Here is a 15,460-nt window from a genome sequence, read left to right on the forward strand (position 1 = left end):
TTATTTCTACCCAAACCTCTGGAGCTCTCCTGCTTGCAGAGAGCCCCAGGGTGGGGCAGGCAGGGCGTGGTGGTGCAGCAGTGCATTGCAGCAGCGCAGTGCAGCAGTGCATTGCAGCAGCGCATTGCAGCAGCGCATTGCAGCAGTGCAGTGCCGCAGCGCAGTGCAGTTGCTGGGTTGTTGTGACGTGAGCATGGAGGGTTTGTGCTGGTTTCTAAAGGCTGCCCTGCCTTTGTGAACAGACCCCGTCGCAGCAGAGCAGCCTCCTGGACAACGGGCAGGACGAGGTGGCCGTGGGCAGCCCCTGGACCCCGTACCCGCTGGGCAGGCGGGACGTGCCCCCCGACACCGTCACCAAGAAGGTAAGGGGGGCCAGGCTGGCCTGGTGTGACAGACAGCTGTCTGCTGAGGAAGGAAAACTGAAATGGGAAATCTAAGCCCCCTCCCTCCAAATTATTATAGTTTTGAAATCAAGGGGCTCTCAGGCGAAGATATGGGAATAGGAATAACAGTTCTTTACTAGGGAAATTAAAATAGAAATACAGCACTACAAAGAACAAACCCCAAACCCTGACACAGTCAGAGTACAGCCTGACACCCGTCAGGCAGGGTGTTGGCAGCAGTCCCATCCCATGGTGGCTGCATCCTCCTGCAGTGACAGATGTGGCTCAGCTGGAGCAGTGCTCCTGTACAAGGTGCAGTTTCCCTCCGGAGCTCCAGTGGTGATGTGGAAGGGTCTGGTTTTCCTCTGGAATCCAGTGGGAAAGGCTGCTCTGATGTTCCAAATCTCAGTTTTTATCAGGGTAGGAAATGCTTGGCTCCTCCCCTGGCTGGAGCATCTCCCCATGGGATGATGGAATTTTATCAGCCATGCACTGGGACCCAATGGCCATGAACAGGAGAGATCTCCTGGAGGGAGGATGGGCTGTGAGAAGATAAAGAACACTGCCCCAGCTGGTTTAACAGCTGCCCATTAACAGGAGATATCCACAGAGATCAGGATCACTGCCCCACCTGGTTTTACACATGGTGATAGAATACAAACTTTTGGGCACATCCTGTATTGCAACCCAAGACCCAGGCACAGCTCCAGCCCAGCCCTGATGCAGCAGGACAGCTTTGGGCAACACCTGGGTGTCAAGCTCCATTTTCTTCTTCTCAGAGAAGATTAAATGCTCAAGACAGTATTTCTTGTTCAGTCTCAGATGTTTATTAGCTCTTATCTCTATTACAAACCATCAGTTCTACAGCACTTCAAGCCAACAAACTAAAAATGGAGCCCATCTCTCTCTGCAAGGCCCTTTAAGGATAAACTGGCCAGTTAAGAAATGCCACCTAAATTATTTTTACTTTTAACCCAATAACCAACCACCTGCCTGCAATGCAGAATTTTCTGTTCAATTACAAAATATCACCCAAACCCATGAAGAGGAAGGTGAAGAAGGACAAACCTCTGCCCTAAAACCTCCATCTTGATTTTTATATATATTGCTATGTATATATATTATAATATAGAATAGATATTCTAATATTATATTCTAATATTATATAGAATATAGAATATGAGAATATATTTAGAATATATTATTATCTTCTAAAACTTTAAACTCTAAGTTTTCCACCATGTGATATTACACACTTCTATTCAAGCTGCACACCCACAATCCCAGATCTATAATTTAATTTTGGAAGCTCCTCAGGTCAAGTGCAGAATTCTCCTGGGGGTCAGTGCCTGGCAGCACAGAAAGTCTGAAATTCTCAGTGACCTGGGTTCCAACAGCTGGGGGTGCTTCAAAGCATGAAGCAGGAATTGCTGTGAGTTGAGAGCGGTGTTTTCATGGTGCCCCTTTGTGTGCTCTGCCTCTGCTGTGGGCAGTGGGCACAGAGGGCTGGGAGGGCTGCTCCTGTCCTGGTCCTGGAGAGTTTCATCCCAAGGTTTTATCCCAGTGATGTTCAGGACATAAAAAACACAAGTGCTGGGATGGCTGGGCTGCTCCTACCCTGATCCTGCAGAGTCTCATCCCAAGGTTTTCAAGGTTTTATCCCAGTGATGTTCAGGACATAAAAAGTACAAAGTGCTGGGTTGGCTGGGGTCTTCATGCCCTTTTTCTGGAGAGTTTCATCCTAAAGTTTCATCCCAGTGATGTTCAGAACATAAAAAGCACGAGTGCTGGGATTGCTGGGCTGCTCCTACCCTGATCCTGCAGAGTCTCATCCCAAATTTCATCCCAGTGATGTTCAGAACATAAAAAACACAAGTGCTGGGATGGCTGGGGTCTTCATGCCCTTTTTCTGGAGAGTCTCATCCCAAGGTTTTATCCCAGTGATGTTCAGGTCATAAAAAGCACAAAGTGCTGGGATGGCTGGACTGCTCCTGTCCTGGTCCTGGAAAGTTTAATCCCAAGGTTTTATCCCAATGATGTTCAGAACATAAAAAGCACAGAGTGCTGGGATGGCTGGGGTGTTCCTGCCCTTTTTCTGGAGAGTTTCATCCTAAAGTTTCATCCCAGTGATGTTCAGGTCATAAAAAGCTGGGATGACTGAGCTCCAGCCCAGCCCTGCACAGGCCCAGCTTTTCACTGATGAGCTCCCTGGGAAGGTGCCTCATTCCTGGTGGTTCTGTGGTGGTGGATATTGAATTCCAGTCCTTGGAGCTCCTGGCTGCCCCTCCCAGCCCCAGCTCTGCTCGTGGGTCAGGAGCTGCTGGGCTGGGCTGCTCTGGGCACAGAGCTGGAGAATGGAGAATCCTGACAAGCTGTGGTGGAGGAGGAGCTGCAGGATGAGCCAGGATAATCACAGGGCTCATGGTCAGATCCATCCTGCCTGTCCCTGAAGTCCCAGAGCGAGTGACACCAGGTGGGAGTCACGAGTGCATGCTAGCACCTGCTGAGTGCAGTGGTCCCAAGGATCTCCTGCTGCTCCCAGCTTTTCTCCAAGGCTGAAGCAGCAGCCCCTGGATTCCTGGAAATGCAGCCAGAGATCCCTGAGTGCAGGAGAATTGCTGGAGAACGGGAAACAAAAGCCATTGCTCCCAGAGATGTCTCCAGGCACAGCAGGGGGAGGAGGAGGAGGAGAAGGGGAGGCTGAAGGTGTGGGTCTGATCTGCAAGGAGCTGTGATGGGAAGTGTCAGGATGGTGCTTTTCCCAGCTCCAGAGGCTGTGCTGGGGCAGGGGGGCTCTGCAGCAGCTCTGGAGGCTGCAGGGATGCTGTCCCTGACGGGATGCTCGCCCACAGGCAGGCAGCCACATCCAGACGCTGATGGGGTCGCAGAGCCTGCAGCACCGCAGCCGGGAGCAGCAGTACGAGGGCAGCATGAACAAAGTCACCATCCAGCAGTACCAGCCCCCCCTGCCCATCCAGATCCCGGCCTCCCAGGGCTCCCGGGCCCCCCAGCCCCAGCGCTGCCTCATCCAGACCAAGGGCCAGCGCAGCACCGACGCCTACCAGGAGCAGGTGAGGCACGGGGACACCGCAGCTCGGACACCGACATTGCCACAGTGGCCAAATGGGACAGGGAACCTCGGGGAGCAGTGGGCAGCCCAGGGGAGATGGGACTGGGAGAGCTCTGGTTGGACTGGGAGAGCTCTGGTTTGACTGGAAGAGCTCTGGTTGGATTTGGAAGAGCTCTGGTTGGACTGGAAGAACTCTGGTTTGATTGGCAGGGCTCTGTTTGGACTGGAGAGCTGTGGTTGGACTCTGGGAGCTTTGGCTAGATTGGAAGAGCTCTGGTTGGACTGGGAGAGCTCTAGTTGGACTGGAGGAGCATGAGGTGGACTGGGAGTGCTCTGGCTGGACTGGAGGAGCTCTGGCTGGACTGGAGAGTTCTGGCTTGATTGGAGAGCTCTGGCTGGACTGGAAGAGCTCTGGTTTGACTGGGGGAGCTCTGGTTTGACTGGGGGAGCTCTGGTTTGACTGGGGGAGCTCTGGTTGGACTGGGAGAGCATAAGGTGGACTGGGGGAGCTCTGGTTTGACTGGAGAGCTCTGGTTGGACTGGAGGAGCTCTGGCTGAATTTGGGAGAGCTCTGGCTGGACTGGGAGAGCTCTGGCTGAATTTGGGAGAGCTCTGGTTGGACTGGGAGAGCTCTGGCTGGACTGGAGGACCATGAGGTGCAGAGCCATCCCTCACCCTTCCTCCTGTGGTGGAGCCCCAGGAGCAGCTCCTGTCCCACATCCCTGATGTTCAGAACCTGCTGGGGGAGGATGTGCTCAGCCCAGCTCAGGGCACGGCCAGGAATCTCTCTGAGCTCATTTTTATTTTATATCCAATTCCCCAATGCTCTTTGAGGCCTCTCTGACTGAAGGAGGAGGCTCAGCACAGATTCCTGTGGGAGCTCAGTGCAGATCCCAGCACTGCTCCAGAGATCCCAGAGTATTTTATCCCTTGGTCCCAGGGGTGCTGCACATCTGGCTCCTCCTGGGAAAAATAAAATTGCACCAGATGAAGCCTCACTGATGGGTTTATCCCAATGTTCAAGTGAAGAGCTTGGCCAGGCTGAACTTCTCTTTCACAAATCTTTTAGAGTTTCTTCCTGCTTGGAAGGAGAGCATTAAAATCAGTGCAAAAATCTGCTGACATTCCTCTTTTTCCTACCTAGTTTTGTGTGAGGATAGAGAAGAATCCTGGCCTTGGGTTCAGTATCAGTGGTGGAATAAGTGGGCAAGGAAATCCATTCAAACCTTCTGACAAGGTAAGTTTGGAATTCCTCTCTCCCTGCTCCTTGTTTTAGAGGTCACAGTGGAGAACATGAGGGGATGTTTGTGCCTCTTGGTGGTGTAATTGAAAGATTTTTTTTCCCCATACTTGGATTTGTTTTTGGGTTTTTTGTTGTTGTTGTTTGTTTGTTTTAGCAGAGTGTTGTTTGCTTTTTTTTTTTTTTCCCAGTTAAAGAAGATGAGGGAATCAATCCCATGAGTGTCAGGCCATTTTCCTTGGATAAGAGAATTTTTTGGAGCTGCTTTCTGGAGAATTGTCTCTCTGATTATTTGAGAGTCGCCTCAGACCCCAATTAAACTTTTACTAAATGAATTAGAGGGAACCCTGAAGTACAATATCATCCCTGGAGGCTGAAATTCCAGAGTTTGCAGCTGCTGTGCCAAATAAAACCAGCCTGGAAATACCTGGATCCTTCCAGAGCCCATGGCAGCAGCTGCTAAAACTGACACCTGGTGGTGGGCAGGGACACTCAGGTTTCATTTTGGGAACTGCACATCTAAAATAAATTGATTTGCAATAGAGGGAGGCCTCAAAAACTCCAGCATGGGGTGAGTCCCAGCTCCCAGGGCTGTAGGATTGGGAAGGGGACTCTTGCACCCATGGATTTGTGTTTGGTGCCATGGAATGGATGGAGTTTGTTGGAAAATGAGGCCTTGGGCACATTCCTGGAGCTGATGTTCTTGGATAATACCGGGTTCCTGTTTCAGTGAGAGCTTCCATAAATATGGAGAACGTTTGGCAAATCAATTTGGAAATTAATTTGGAAATTAAAGCTGTGTTTCCTAGAGGAAGCAAAGATTGCTGTGCAGATTATGATACACATCATTCCAATAATTAACACTTGCTCCACTTTAATTACCTGTCACTCCTGCCCTGTTCACACTGGACTTCCTTTGCTGTGTGGGATTTTAGTTCAAAATGCCCCACAATTATTGCTGAGTGCTGAAAAGCTGCTCCAGCCCCAAACAGCAAACAGAATAAAACACTTTGGTGCTAACCCAAACCTCCAGGGTAGCCAGAGCCCCCAGGTAGGGAGATTTTTGGGATGTAGTTCTTGGAGCAAGCATCCTAACCTGTGTTACTTCTGACTTATAGGGTATCTTTGTTACTAGGGTTCAGCCTGACGGCCCTGCCTCCAGCCTGCTCCAGCCCGGAGACAAAATCCTGCAGGTAGGGATGCCTGGGGCTCCTGGGGCCTCAGCACACAGGGGTGGGGTTTGAGCAGCACTGAAATGCCAGATGTGGGTTATGGGGCTTTCATATTGATTTCCAGCTGTGGGTTATGGGGCTTTCATATTGATTTCCAGCTCTGGGTTTAGAGCATTTTCATATTGATTTCCAGCTGTGGGTTATGGGGCTTTGATCTTGATTTCCAGCTGTGGTTTAGGGCACTTACATATTGATTTCCAGATGTGGGTTATAGACACTTCCATATTGATTTCCAGCTGTGGTTTAGGGCACTTTCATATTGATTTCCAGCTGTGGGTTTAGGACATTTTCATATTGATTTCCAGCTCTGGGTTATGGGCACTTCCATATTGATTTCCAGCTGTGACTTTAGGGCGCTTCCATATTGATTTCCAGCTCTGGGTTATGGGACTGTCATATTGACTTCCAGCCGTGGGTTATGGGCACTTTCATATTGATTTCCAGCTGTGGATTATGGGCCTTTGATATTGATTTCCAGCTGTGGGTTTAGGGCACTTCCATATTGATTTCCAGCTCTGGGTTATGGACACTTTCATATTGATTTCCAGCTGTGGGTTATGGGGCTTTGATATTGATTTCCAGCTGTGGGTTTAGGGCACTCTCATATTGATTTCCAGCTGTGGGTTATGGGGACTTTTATACTGATCTCCAGCTGTGGTTTAGGGCACTTTCATATTGATTTCCAGCTGTGGGTTATGGACACTTTCATATGGATTTCCAGCTGTGGGTTATGGGGACTTTCATATAGATTTCCAGCTGTGGCTTTAGGGCACTTTCATATTGATTTCCAGCTGTGGGTTATGGGACTTTCATATTGATTTCCAGCTGTGGCTTTAGGGTACTTTCATATTGATTTCCAGCTCTGGGTTTAGGGCACTTTCATATTGATTTCCAGCTGTGGTTTAGGGCACTTCCATATTGATTTCCAGCTGTGGTTTAGGGCACTTCCATATTGATTTCCAGCTGTGGTTTAGGGCACTTTCATATTCATTTCCAGCTGTGGTTTAGGGCACTTCCATATTGATTTCCAGCTGTGGCTTTAGGGCACTTTCATATCGATTTCCAGCTGTGGGTTATGGGCCTTTGATATTGATTTCCAGCTGTGGGTTGTGGGCACTTTCATATTGATTTCCAGCTGTGGCTTTAGGGCACTTCCATACTGATTTCCAGCTGTGGGTTTAGGACATTTTCATCCTGATTTCCAGCTGTGACTTTAGGGCACTTACATATTGATTTCCAGCTCTTATCCCAAAAAACTTCTTGCCCTGGTGGCCACGGGTGCCTGGTTTGGATCAGAGCTGGTGGGCAGTGGCCAGGGCAGGGATTGTCCCCTGTGGTCACTGCTGGGCACCCCCAGACCTGAACCTGAGGGGCTGGAGGGTGTCCAGGGCAGGGAATGGAGCTGGGAAGGGGCTGGAGAATCCCTGAGGGAGCTGGGGGGGCTCAGCCTGGAGAAAAGGAGGCTCAGGGGGAATTTGTGGCTCTGCACAAGTCCCTGCCAGGAGGGGACACCGGGGGGATTTGGGATCTGGGAACAGGGACAGGAGCAGAGGGAACAGCTCAGGGTGGGCAGGGCAGGGTCTGGCTGGAGGAATTTTTCCCTCAGGGTGGTCAAACTCTGTGGATTCTTGGGGTACCAAGTTTCTCCTTCTTTTCCCTCCCAGTCGTTCCCAGAGATGCTGACCAGTCCTGGCCATTCCCCCTTTGTGCCCCCAGCTCCTCACTGCAGATTTTCCAGCCAGATCCTCCTCTCTGGAGCCTGTCCCCTGCTCTCCTTTTCCACAGCTGCTCCATCTCCCACCCAGGATCTCCTTCTGCATTTTCCAAATCCTTGAGATCCCTCCCAGCCTGCAGTGCAGAATTCCAGGGTTCCCTTTTTGCCTCCTTCTGGCACAGCTGTTGATGCATTGGGAATTTTCCTTGCCTGGAATTTGAATTCCTCTTTCCCAGAGGGAAGAGATTTTATTGTGTTCAAGCTTTAAGCAGATCCTGGTCAGACCCCAGAGTCACAGAATTATTCCAGAGGGAATGAAACCATTCCTTGGAGCAGCCAGCCCAGCTTCAGCCACCCCACAGAGGACGAGAGAAACCTTCAGAAATCCTCATATCTCTTTTTTATTGCCAAATATCCCTTTTTTCCCAAAAAAAAAAAAGCCACTAAATGTTGTTCCCTTGTGTTTTCCCTGCTGCAGGCCAATGGACACAGCTTTGTACACCTGGAACACGAGAAGGCTGTGCTCCTACTGAAGAGTTTCCAGAACACAGTAGACTTAGTTATCCAACGTGAGCTTACTGTCTAAATATTTTTTTATAAATAGTAAATATGTCTAGCCAGATCTAATGTTCAAACAGATTTATACATAGGAAACCAATTTTTTGCCAATTGCTGGACCAATGGCAAACAGTAGTGCCAAATGTATAATACTCTATGTTAGTACCAATCATCGGGAGAAAATATAAGAATTAACTCTATAAATATATTGTTCATGTGGCTCCGTATTAGTTTTACTTGTCAGCCTCTGGCTGTGCATTGGTGCGTTTTTTTAACCAAGTTCCTTCTTAAAAGTCGATTTCATATGATTTCAGAACACAGAAGCACATACAAATCCTTTAGGAATTCTGCTGTCCATCAGAAACACTGCCTCAAAGTTGTATATGCCTTTATAAAGATGAAATATATTAACCTGTACTTCCCATGAAATATTTCTATCATGTCGCATACGAAAGTATAGAGAAGAAAAATATTTTCATAAACACCTCAAAGAAAGTATATATTAAATTAAATTTAATAATGTTCATTTATTTTCAATGCAAAGATATTCTATGCCTTATGAAAATACCTGTACATATGCCGTGTGTATAGCTGGCTCCGTAGGGATCAGGAACAATTCACTGAACAGGGTGAGAGACTTCTCCAGCTGGAACTCTGGGACCTCGGGACAAGGAACCCACGTGGGAAAGGGAGAACTCCCTCTGGAGTGGGGTAAAAAATCCCTCTGGAGTGGGGTAAAAAATCCCTCTGGAATGGGGTAAAAAAATCCCTCTGGAATGGGATAAAAACTCCTTCTGGAATGGGGTAAAAACTCACTCTTGAGGGGGATAAAAACTCCTTCTGGAATGGGAGAATTCCCTCTGGAATGGGAGAACTCACTCTGGAATGGGGTTAAAAATCCCTCTGGAGTGGGGTAAAAAATCCTCTGGAATGGGATAAAAACTCCCTCTGGAATGGGTGAATTCCTTCTGGAATGGGGTAAAAACTCACTCTTGAGTGCGATAAAAATTCCTTCTGGAATGGGAGAACTCCCTCTGGAATGGGATAACTCACTCTGGAATGGGAGAACTCACTCTGGAATAGGAGAATTCCCTCTGGAATGGGAGAACTCACTCTGGAATGGGGTAAAAACTCCCTCTGGAATGGGATAAAAACTCCCTCTGGAATGGGATAAAAACTCCCTCTGCAGTGGGGTAAAAACTCCTTCTGGAATGGGTGGATTCCCATCTGGAATGGGAGAATTCCCTCTGGAATGGGAGTACTCCCTCTGGAGTGAGGTAAAAACTCCTTCTGGAATGGGAGAATTCCCTCTGGAATGGGGTAAAAATTCCCTCTGGAGTGGGATAAAAACTCCCTCTGGAATGGGTAAATTCCCTCTGGAAAGGGTGAATTCCCATCTAGAACGGGTGAACTCCATCTGGAATGGGGTAAAAACTCCCTCTGGAGTGGGTGAATTCCCATCTGGAATGGGTAAACTCCTTCTGGAATGGATGAATTCCCATCTGGAATGGGAGAATTCCCTCTGGAATAGGAGAACTCCCTCTGCAGTGGGTAAATCCCCATCTAGAATGGGTGAATTCCCTCTGGAAAGGGTGAATTCCCATCTGGAGTGCGTGAACTCCCATCTGGAGTGGGATAAAAACTCCTTCTGGAATGGGTGAATTCCTTCTGGAATGGGATAAAACTCCCTCTGGAGTGGGTGAGCTCCCTCTGGAGTGGATGAACTCCCTCTGGAGTGGGTGAGCTCCCTCTGCTTTGGCTCTTCCCTCGATTCCATGTGCACACACTGCAGGAGAACACCGAGGACAGGCAGGTTTGGCTCACGGATGGAGGAAGGTTGTGATGGTGGCAGTAAAACTCCTTTTGTTGCTGCTAATTTCACTCTTTGATTTCTCATTTCAGATTCCCCATTGACATTGTTGTGTATTCCCCCCCTCTGCTCGGGATTTTCCCATGGGTGAGGCTCTCTGGGATCCTTGATTGAGTCCTGGAAAGGGCTGGGTGCAGAGCGGGCACATCCCAGGGAGCAGCAGGTTGGGAATTCCCAGCACAGGGAATGTCCCAATCCTGGGGCTGCTCCCCACAGAGAATCCCAAAGCCCAGACTGTGCCCAGGGCGGGTGCCAGGGTCCAGCAAAATGGGAAAACACAGGGAAAGCCTTCCAGGGGATCCCAGTGCCCTTGAGCCATGGCCAGGGGCTGAGGGGCAGCTCAAGGGGCACCTGCACCATTCCCACCCAAAACCCCACAGCCCACGGGCACAGCCAGGGATGCTCCAACAATTCCCAAACCTTTTCCCTCTCTGGCTGTGGGACTGGGGAGCTGCACACCAGGGAAACCTCCACCCCAATAATTCCCCATTTTCCCAGTGCCAGCTCACAGCTCCTACCCAGGTGATGGCAAACCAGGAAAGTTCTCAGCCAGTTGTTCCCAACATCCTCAAATCCCGGTTTCACCTTTTCCAAGGTATTTTTTAACACATCCACATCTGTGTTTGGTGGCAGTGCCAGCCCTGGGAGGGGACAGGGGGCTCCACACAGGGAGCAGGCAGGACAAAGCTGAGGGTGAATGGGGCAGCTGAGAGCAGAGCCAAGGAAATCCAGGGAAAATCTGAGTAGGAAATGTGCAGGGGGTTGGTTTGCTCTTGGTAGTGAGCACTTGGAGTGTAAAGATGTTGCTTGGTTAAAACCCTTCCAGGGCCTGAAGGGATCCAGGAGAGCTGGAGAGGGACTGGGGACAAGGATGGAGGGACAGGACACAGGGAATGGATTCCCAGAGGGCAGGGGTGGGTGGGATTTTGGGCAGGAATTGTTCCCTGGGAGGGTGGAGAGAGGCTGGGATGGAATTCCCAGAGCAGCTGTGGCTGCCCCTGGATCCCTGCAGTGCCCAAGGCCAGGCTGGACACTGGGGCTGGGACAGGGAGGTGTCCCTGCCATGGCAGGAGTGGCACTGGCTGGGCTCTGAGGTCCCTTCCCACCCAAACCATTCTGGGATGCTGTGACCTCTCCCTGCTGGAATTGAGCATTGAATTACCTGATGTAATCAGAAATGCTCCTGTACAGAAATCAGAAATGCTCCTGTACAGAAAATAGCAATCAGAAATGCTCCTGACAGAAATCAGCAATCAGAAATGATCCTGTACAGAAATCAGAAATGCTCCTGTGCAGAAATCAGCAATCAGAAATGCTCCTGACAGAAATCAGCAATCAGAAATGATCCTGTACAGAAATCAGAAATGCTCCTGTGCAGAAATCAGCAATCAGAAATGATCCTGTACAGAAATCAGAAATATTCCTGTACAGAAATCAGCAATCAGAAATGCTCCTGACAGAAATCAGAAGTATTCCTGTACATAAATCAGCAATCAGAAATGCTCCTGACAGAAATCAGAAGTATTCCTGTACATAAATCAGCAATCAGAAATGCTCTTGTCAGAAATCAGAAATGCCCCTGTACAGAAATCAGAAATGCCCCTGTACAGAAATCAGCAATCAGAAATGCTCCTGACAGAAATCAGCAATCAGAAATGATCCTGTACAGAAATCAGAAATGCTCCTGTGCAGAAATCAGCAATCAGAAATGCTCCTGACAGAAATCAGCAATCAGAAATGATCCTGTACAGAAATCAGAAATGCTCCTGTGCAGAAATCAGCAATCAGAAATGATCCTGTACAGAAATCAGAAATGCTCCTGTCAGAAATCAGAAATGCCCCTGTGCAGAAATCAGCAATCAGAAATGTTCCTGTGCAGAAATCAGCAATCAGAAATGCCCCTGTGCAGAAATCAGCAATCAGAAATGTTCCTGTACAGCAATCAGAAATGTTCCTGTACAGCAATCAGAAATGCTCCTGTACAGAAATCAGAAATGCCCCTGTACAGAAATCAGCAATCAGAAATACCCCTGGATATAAATTAGCAATGCTCCCAATACAGAAATCAGCAATCAGAGATGCCCCTGTGCAGAAATCAGCAATGCTGCCAGTACAGAAATGATCAATCAGAAATGCTCCCATACATAAATCAGCAATCAGCAATCAGAAATACCCCTGGATATAAATCAGCAATCAGAAATACCCCTGTACAGAAATCAGAAATGCTGCCAGTACAGAAATCAGCAATCAGAAATGCCCCTGTGCAGAAATCAGAAATGCTCCCATACAGAAATCAGCAATCAGGAATGCTCCCAATACATAAATCAGCAATCAGCAATGCCCCTGTGTGCACAGAGCTCAGTGCAAGGACAGGGAAAGCAAAGCCAGGGGAAGGAGCCCCAGCCGTGGATGAGCTGTGGGCAGGGCTCAGGGATCAGCTGTGGGCAGGGCTCAGGGAGGGTCCCAGGGGGTCAGGGGTTAATTCCCAGCAATGAGGGGTGGGAATGGGGGGTTCAGGGGTTAATTCCCAGCAGTGAGGGGTGGGAATGGGGGCTCTGTGACCCCCTGGCCAGGCACAGCCTGTCCCACAGGCTTGGGGACAGGTCCCACAGTGGCACAGGGGGTGACAGAGCTGTGGGGACACCACCCAGCTGGCAGGATCTGGACTTGAACAAACACAGCCGGTCCCACCTCAGCATGGGTTGGGATTTCTTTCCCTGGAGGTGGCAGAGCCTGGCCCTGCCCAGAGCAGGTTCTGGAGCCATCCCAACCCCACCTGGGCACATTCCCTGCTCCAGGCTGGGCTGGAGGATGCCCAGAGCTGCCTCTGTGACCTGTGGGATGTCACAGCTGGAATTCCCAAAGGGAATGGGGATATTTGTGCAGCTGGAGCTCCCTGCCCATGGCCCTCCCCTCCCCTTTCCCTCTGGGGCAGGCAGGACAGCCCCATCCCCTGCCCCACAGCTTTTTGGGCAGCCCCATCCCCTGCCCCACAACTTTCTGGGCAGCCCCATCCCCTGCCCCACAACTTTTTGGGCAGCAGTTTGGACAGGACAGGGATCCACGGATCCATGGGGAGCTGGCCTGGCCCTGGAGCCACGGGCAGGCCCAGCTGTGGTGGCACCACCACCCAATCCCAAAAGGCACCGTTTGCAAATCATGGAATGTCTAACCAAAAAAATAAAAAATAAAAAAATAAAAACCCAAAAAAAAAAAGCTTTTTGCCAATGCTCTCCAGCTGATTTAGTGGAAGTGACTGGCTGACACCTGGCATGGGTCAGGATTCCCGGGGTTCTGGGCACCCCTGTGGCACAGGAGGTGGCACTGGGACCTTGCTGTGTCCCCTCCCTCCCTCTCCCCCTCCCTGGGCAGGGCACTCGCTCATCACTTCGGTTTTCTACCTGTGAGTACTGTATCCAGTTCAGAACCAACAGCTTCCTTTAGTAAAGATTTTACCATTTTATAAAAGACATGTTTAATTATGATGGAGATGGCTGTATTGTAATTAATATTTTGAGATAATTGTGATTTTGAGCTTAAATTATATACAGAAATGGTCATTTTTGTATGTGTTCAAAGATTGCTATATTCCAGATGACTGTACTTTTCAGTTGAATTCCAGTATCCATGTAAATAAAGCTGAATGAGGAAAATATTTACTACTTTATTAACATAGATTGTGAATGTACTTCATGTTTTTTGCAGTATAAAGACTTACTGAACTTGAAAGCTGCTTCATTTTATGTGCAAAAAGGTTACTTCAAAAATTCTATTTTAAATCTATTGATTGAGTGCAATCAGCTCCTGTCCCTTGGCACATGCAGGTTGTCCCCTCCCCGTGCCCTGGAGGGCCTGGCCCGTGCATTTGGGGGCTGCTGCATTTTGCATTTTGCATTTTGCATTTTGCAGAAGCTCCTGTGCAGAGGGAGCCCAGGGACTGAACCTTTGCTGTGCAGTGCAGCAGAGCCATTTTCGGCTTTGCTGTACCCACCTTTTTCAGTATTTCCAAAAAAAAAAAAGTGTTTTGAATAACATTAAAAAGTCTCTTTATTGTATAAATAATAAAAACGTCACCTTATTGTAAAGCTTTTGGGTGTTTGGGGTTTTTTTTCCTGGCAGGAAGGTTTCAGAGGGTGGGGAAGGAGCCTGGAAAAATTGGGTAATTCCCAACTGGAGAGCCCTGACCCAGCTGCAGCCATCAAATGTGGAAAAGGAGTGATGGGAATGGGGAAGGAAACTCAGGTTTGGTGGTTTTGGGGAAGGAAACTCAGGTTTGGTGACTTCAGGGGCAAATGAGCAGAAGGACAAATGTAGGGAAGGATAAAGGCATGAAAGAAATGGATGGAAGGACAAAATGTGTGGAAGGACAAATGTAGGGAAGGAGAAAAGCATGGAAAATGGATGAAAGGACAAAGTGTATGGAAGGAAAATGCATGGAAGAAATGGATGAAAGGACAAAGTGTATGGAAGGAAAATGCAGGGAATAAATGGATGAAAGGACAAAGTGTATGGAAGGAGAAAAGCATGGAATAAATGGATGGAAGGACAAAATGTATGGAAGGAAAATGCAGGGAATAAATGGATGAAAGGACAAATGCAGGAAGGACAAAATTATGGAAACAAAAGAGGGCAGCAGTTCCATCATGCAAGGAGCTGCACAAGTGTCCCTGGAGCTGCACAAGTGCCCCTGGAGCTGCTGTCCCCTGCTGTCACTGCACACAGGCACTGCCACCCTCTTCCCACAGGACAGATCCTCCCTTCCCATTCCCACACCCCAAACCCCTTTCCCAGACAGGTCAGTGCCCCACATTTTCCTTCCCAGAGGTTCTGGTCCCCTCCTGAGCCCCCTGAGCCATCCCTGCTCCAGCTGGAAGGGAATTCCCACACCTGGAGAGCTGAGGGAGAGCTCAGAGAGTTTTATTTCATCTGGACACGTTGAAAAGCTGGGAATTTTAATGTGGAACTCTTTTAAATCCTGCTGTGCTACAGAACCTCCAGGACTGTGGCCATGAGAGACCCTGAGGTGCTGGAGCATGTCCAGGGCAGAGAATGGAGCTGGGAAGGGGCTGGAGAATCCCTGAGGGAGCTGGAAAGGGGCTGGAGAATCCCTGAGGAGCTGGGAAGGGGCTGGAGAATCCCTGAGGGAGCTGGGAAGGGGCTGGAGAATCCCTGAGGGAGCTGGGAAGGGGCTGGAGAATCCCTGAGGGAGCTGGGGGGGCTCAGCCTGGAGAAAAGGAGGCTCAGGGGGAATTTGTGGCTCTGCACAAGTCCCTGCCAGGAGGGGACACCGGGGGGATTTGGGATCTGGGGACAGGGACAGGAGCAGAGGGAACAGCTCAGGGTGGGCAGGGCAGGAATTTCCCCATGGAAAGGAGACATTCCCCACCCACAGC

The 15,460-nt window shown here is 49.3% G+C and overlaps 1 protein-coding gene across 7 annotated transcripts in view; it reads left to right on the forward strand.

Moving 5' to 3' along the window:
* The window catches only part of LRRC7 (leucine rich repeat containing 7), a 105,302-nt gene extending 96,709 nt beyond the window's left edge, over window positions 1-8,593 (forward strand). For 4 of the 7 annotated variants that reach the window (XM_033067555.1, XM_033067546.1, XM_033067547.1 and 1 more), the window contains 5 exons: window positions 243-362; window positions 3,236-3,454; window positions 4,598-4,690; window positions 5,812-5,886; window positions 8,118-8,593. In XM_033067555.1, coding sequence (XP_032923446.1) covers window positions 243-362; window positions 3,236-3,454; window positions 4,598-4,690; window positions 5,812-5,886; window positions 8,118-8,225 — 615 coding nt within the window. In that variant the 3' untranslated portion in view covers window positions 8,226-8,593. Of the gene's footprint in view, window positions 1-242; window positions 363-3,235; window positions 3,455-4,597; window positions 4,691-5,811; window positions 5,891-8,117 lie in introns of those variants that run through there. The other 3 variants (XR_004418712.1, XM_033067548.1, XM_042779575.1) reach the window with 3 other exon arrangements.
* Window positions 8,594-15,460: the final 6,867 nt, after the last annotated feature.

Source organism: Catharus ustulatus, chromosome 9, assembly GCF_009819885.2.
Source record: "Catharus ustulatus isolate bCatUst1 chromosome 9, bCatUst1.pri.v2, whole genome shotgun sequence".
NCBI lineage: Eukaryota > Metazoa > Chordata > Aves > Passeriformes > Turdidae > Catharus > Catharus ustulatus.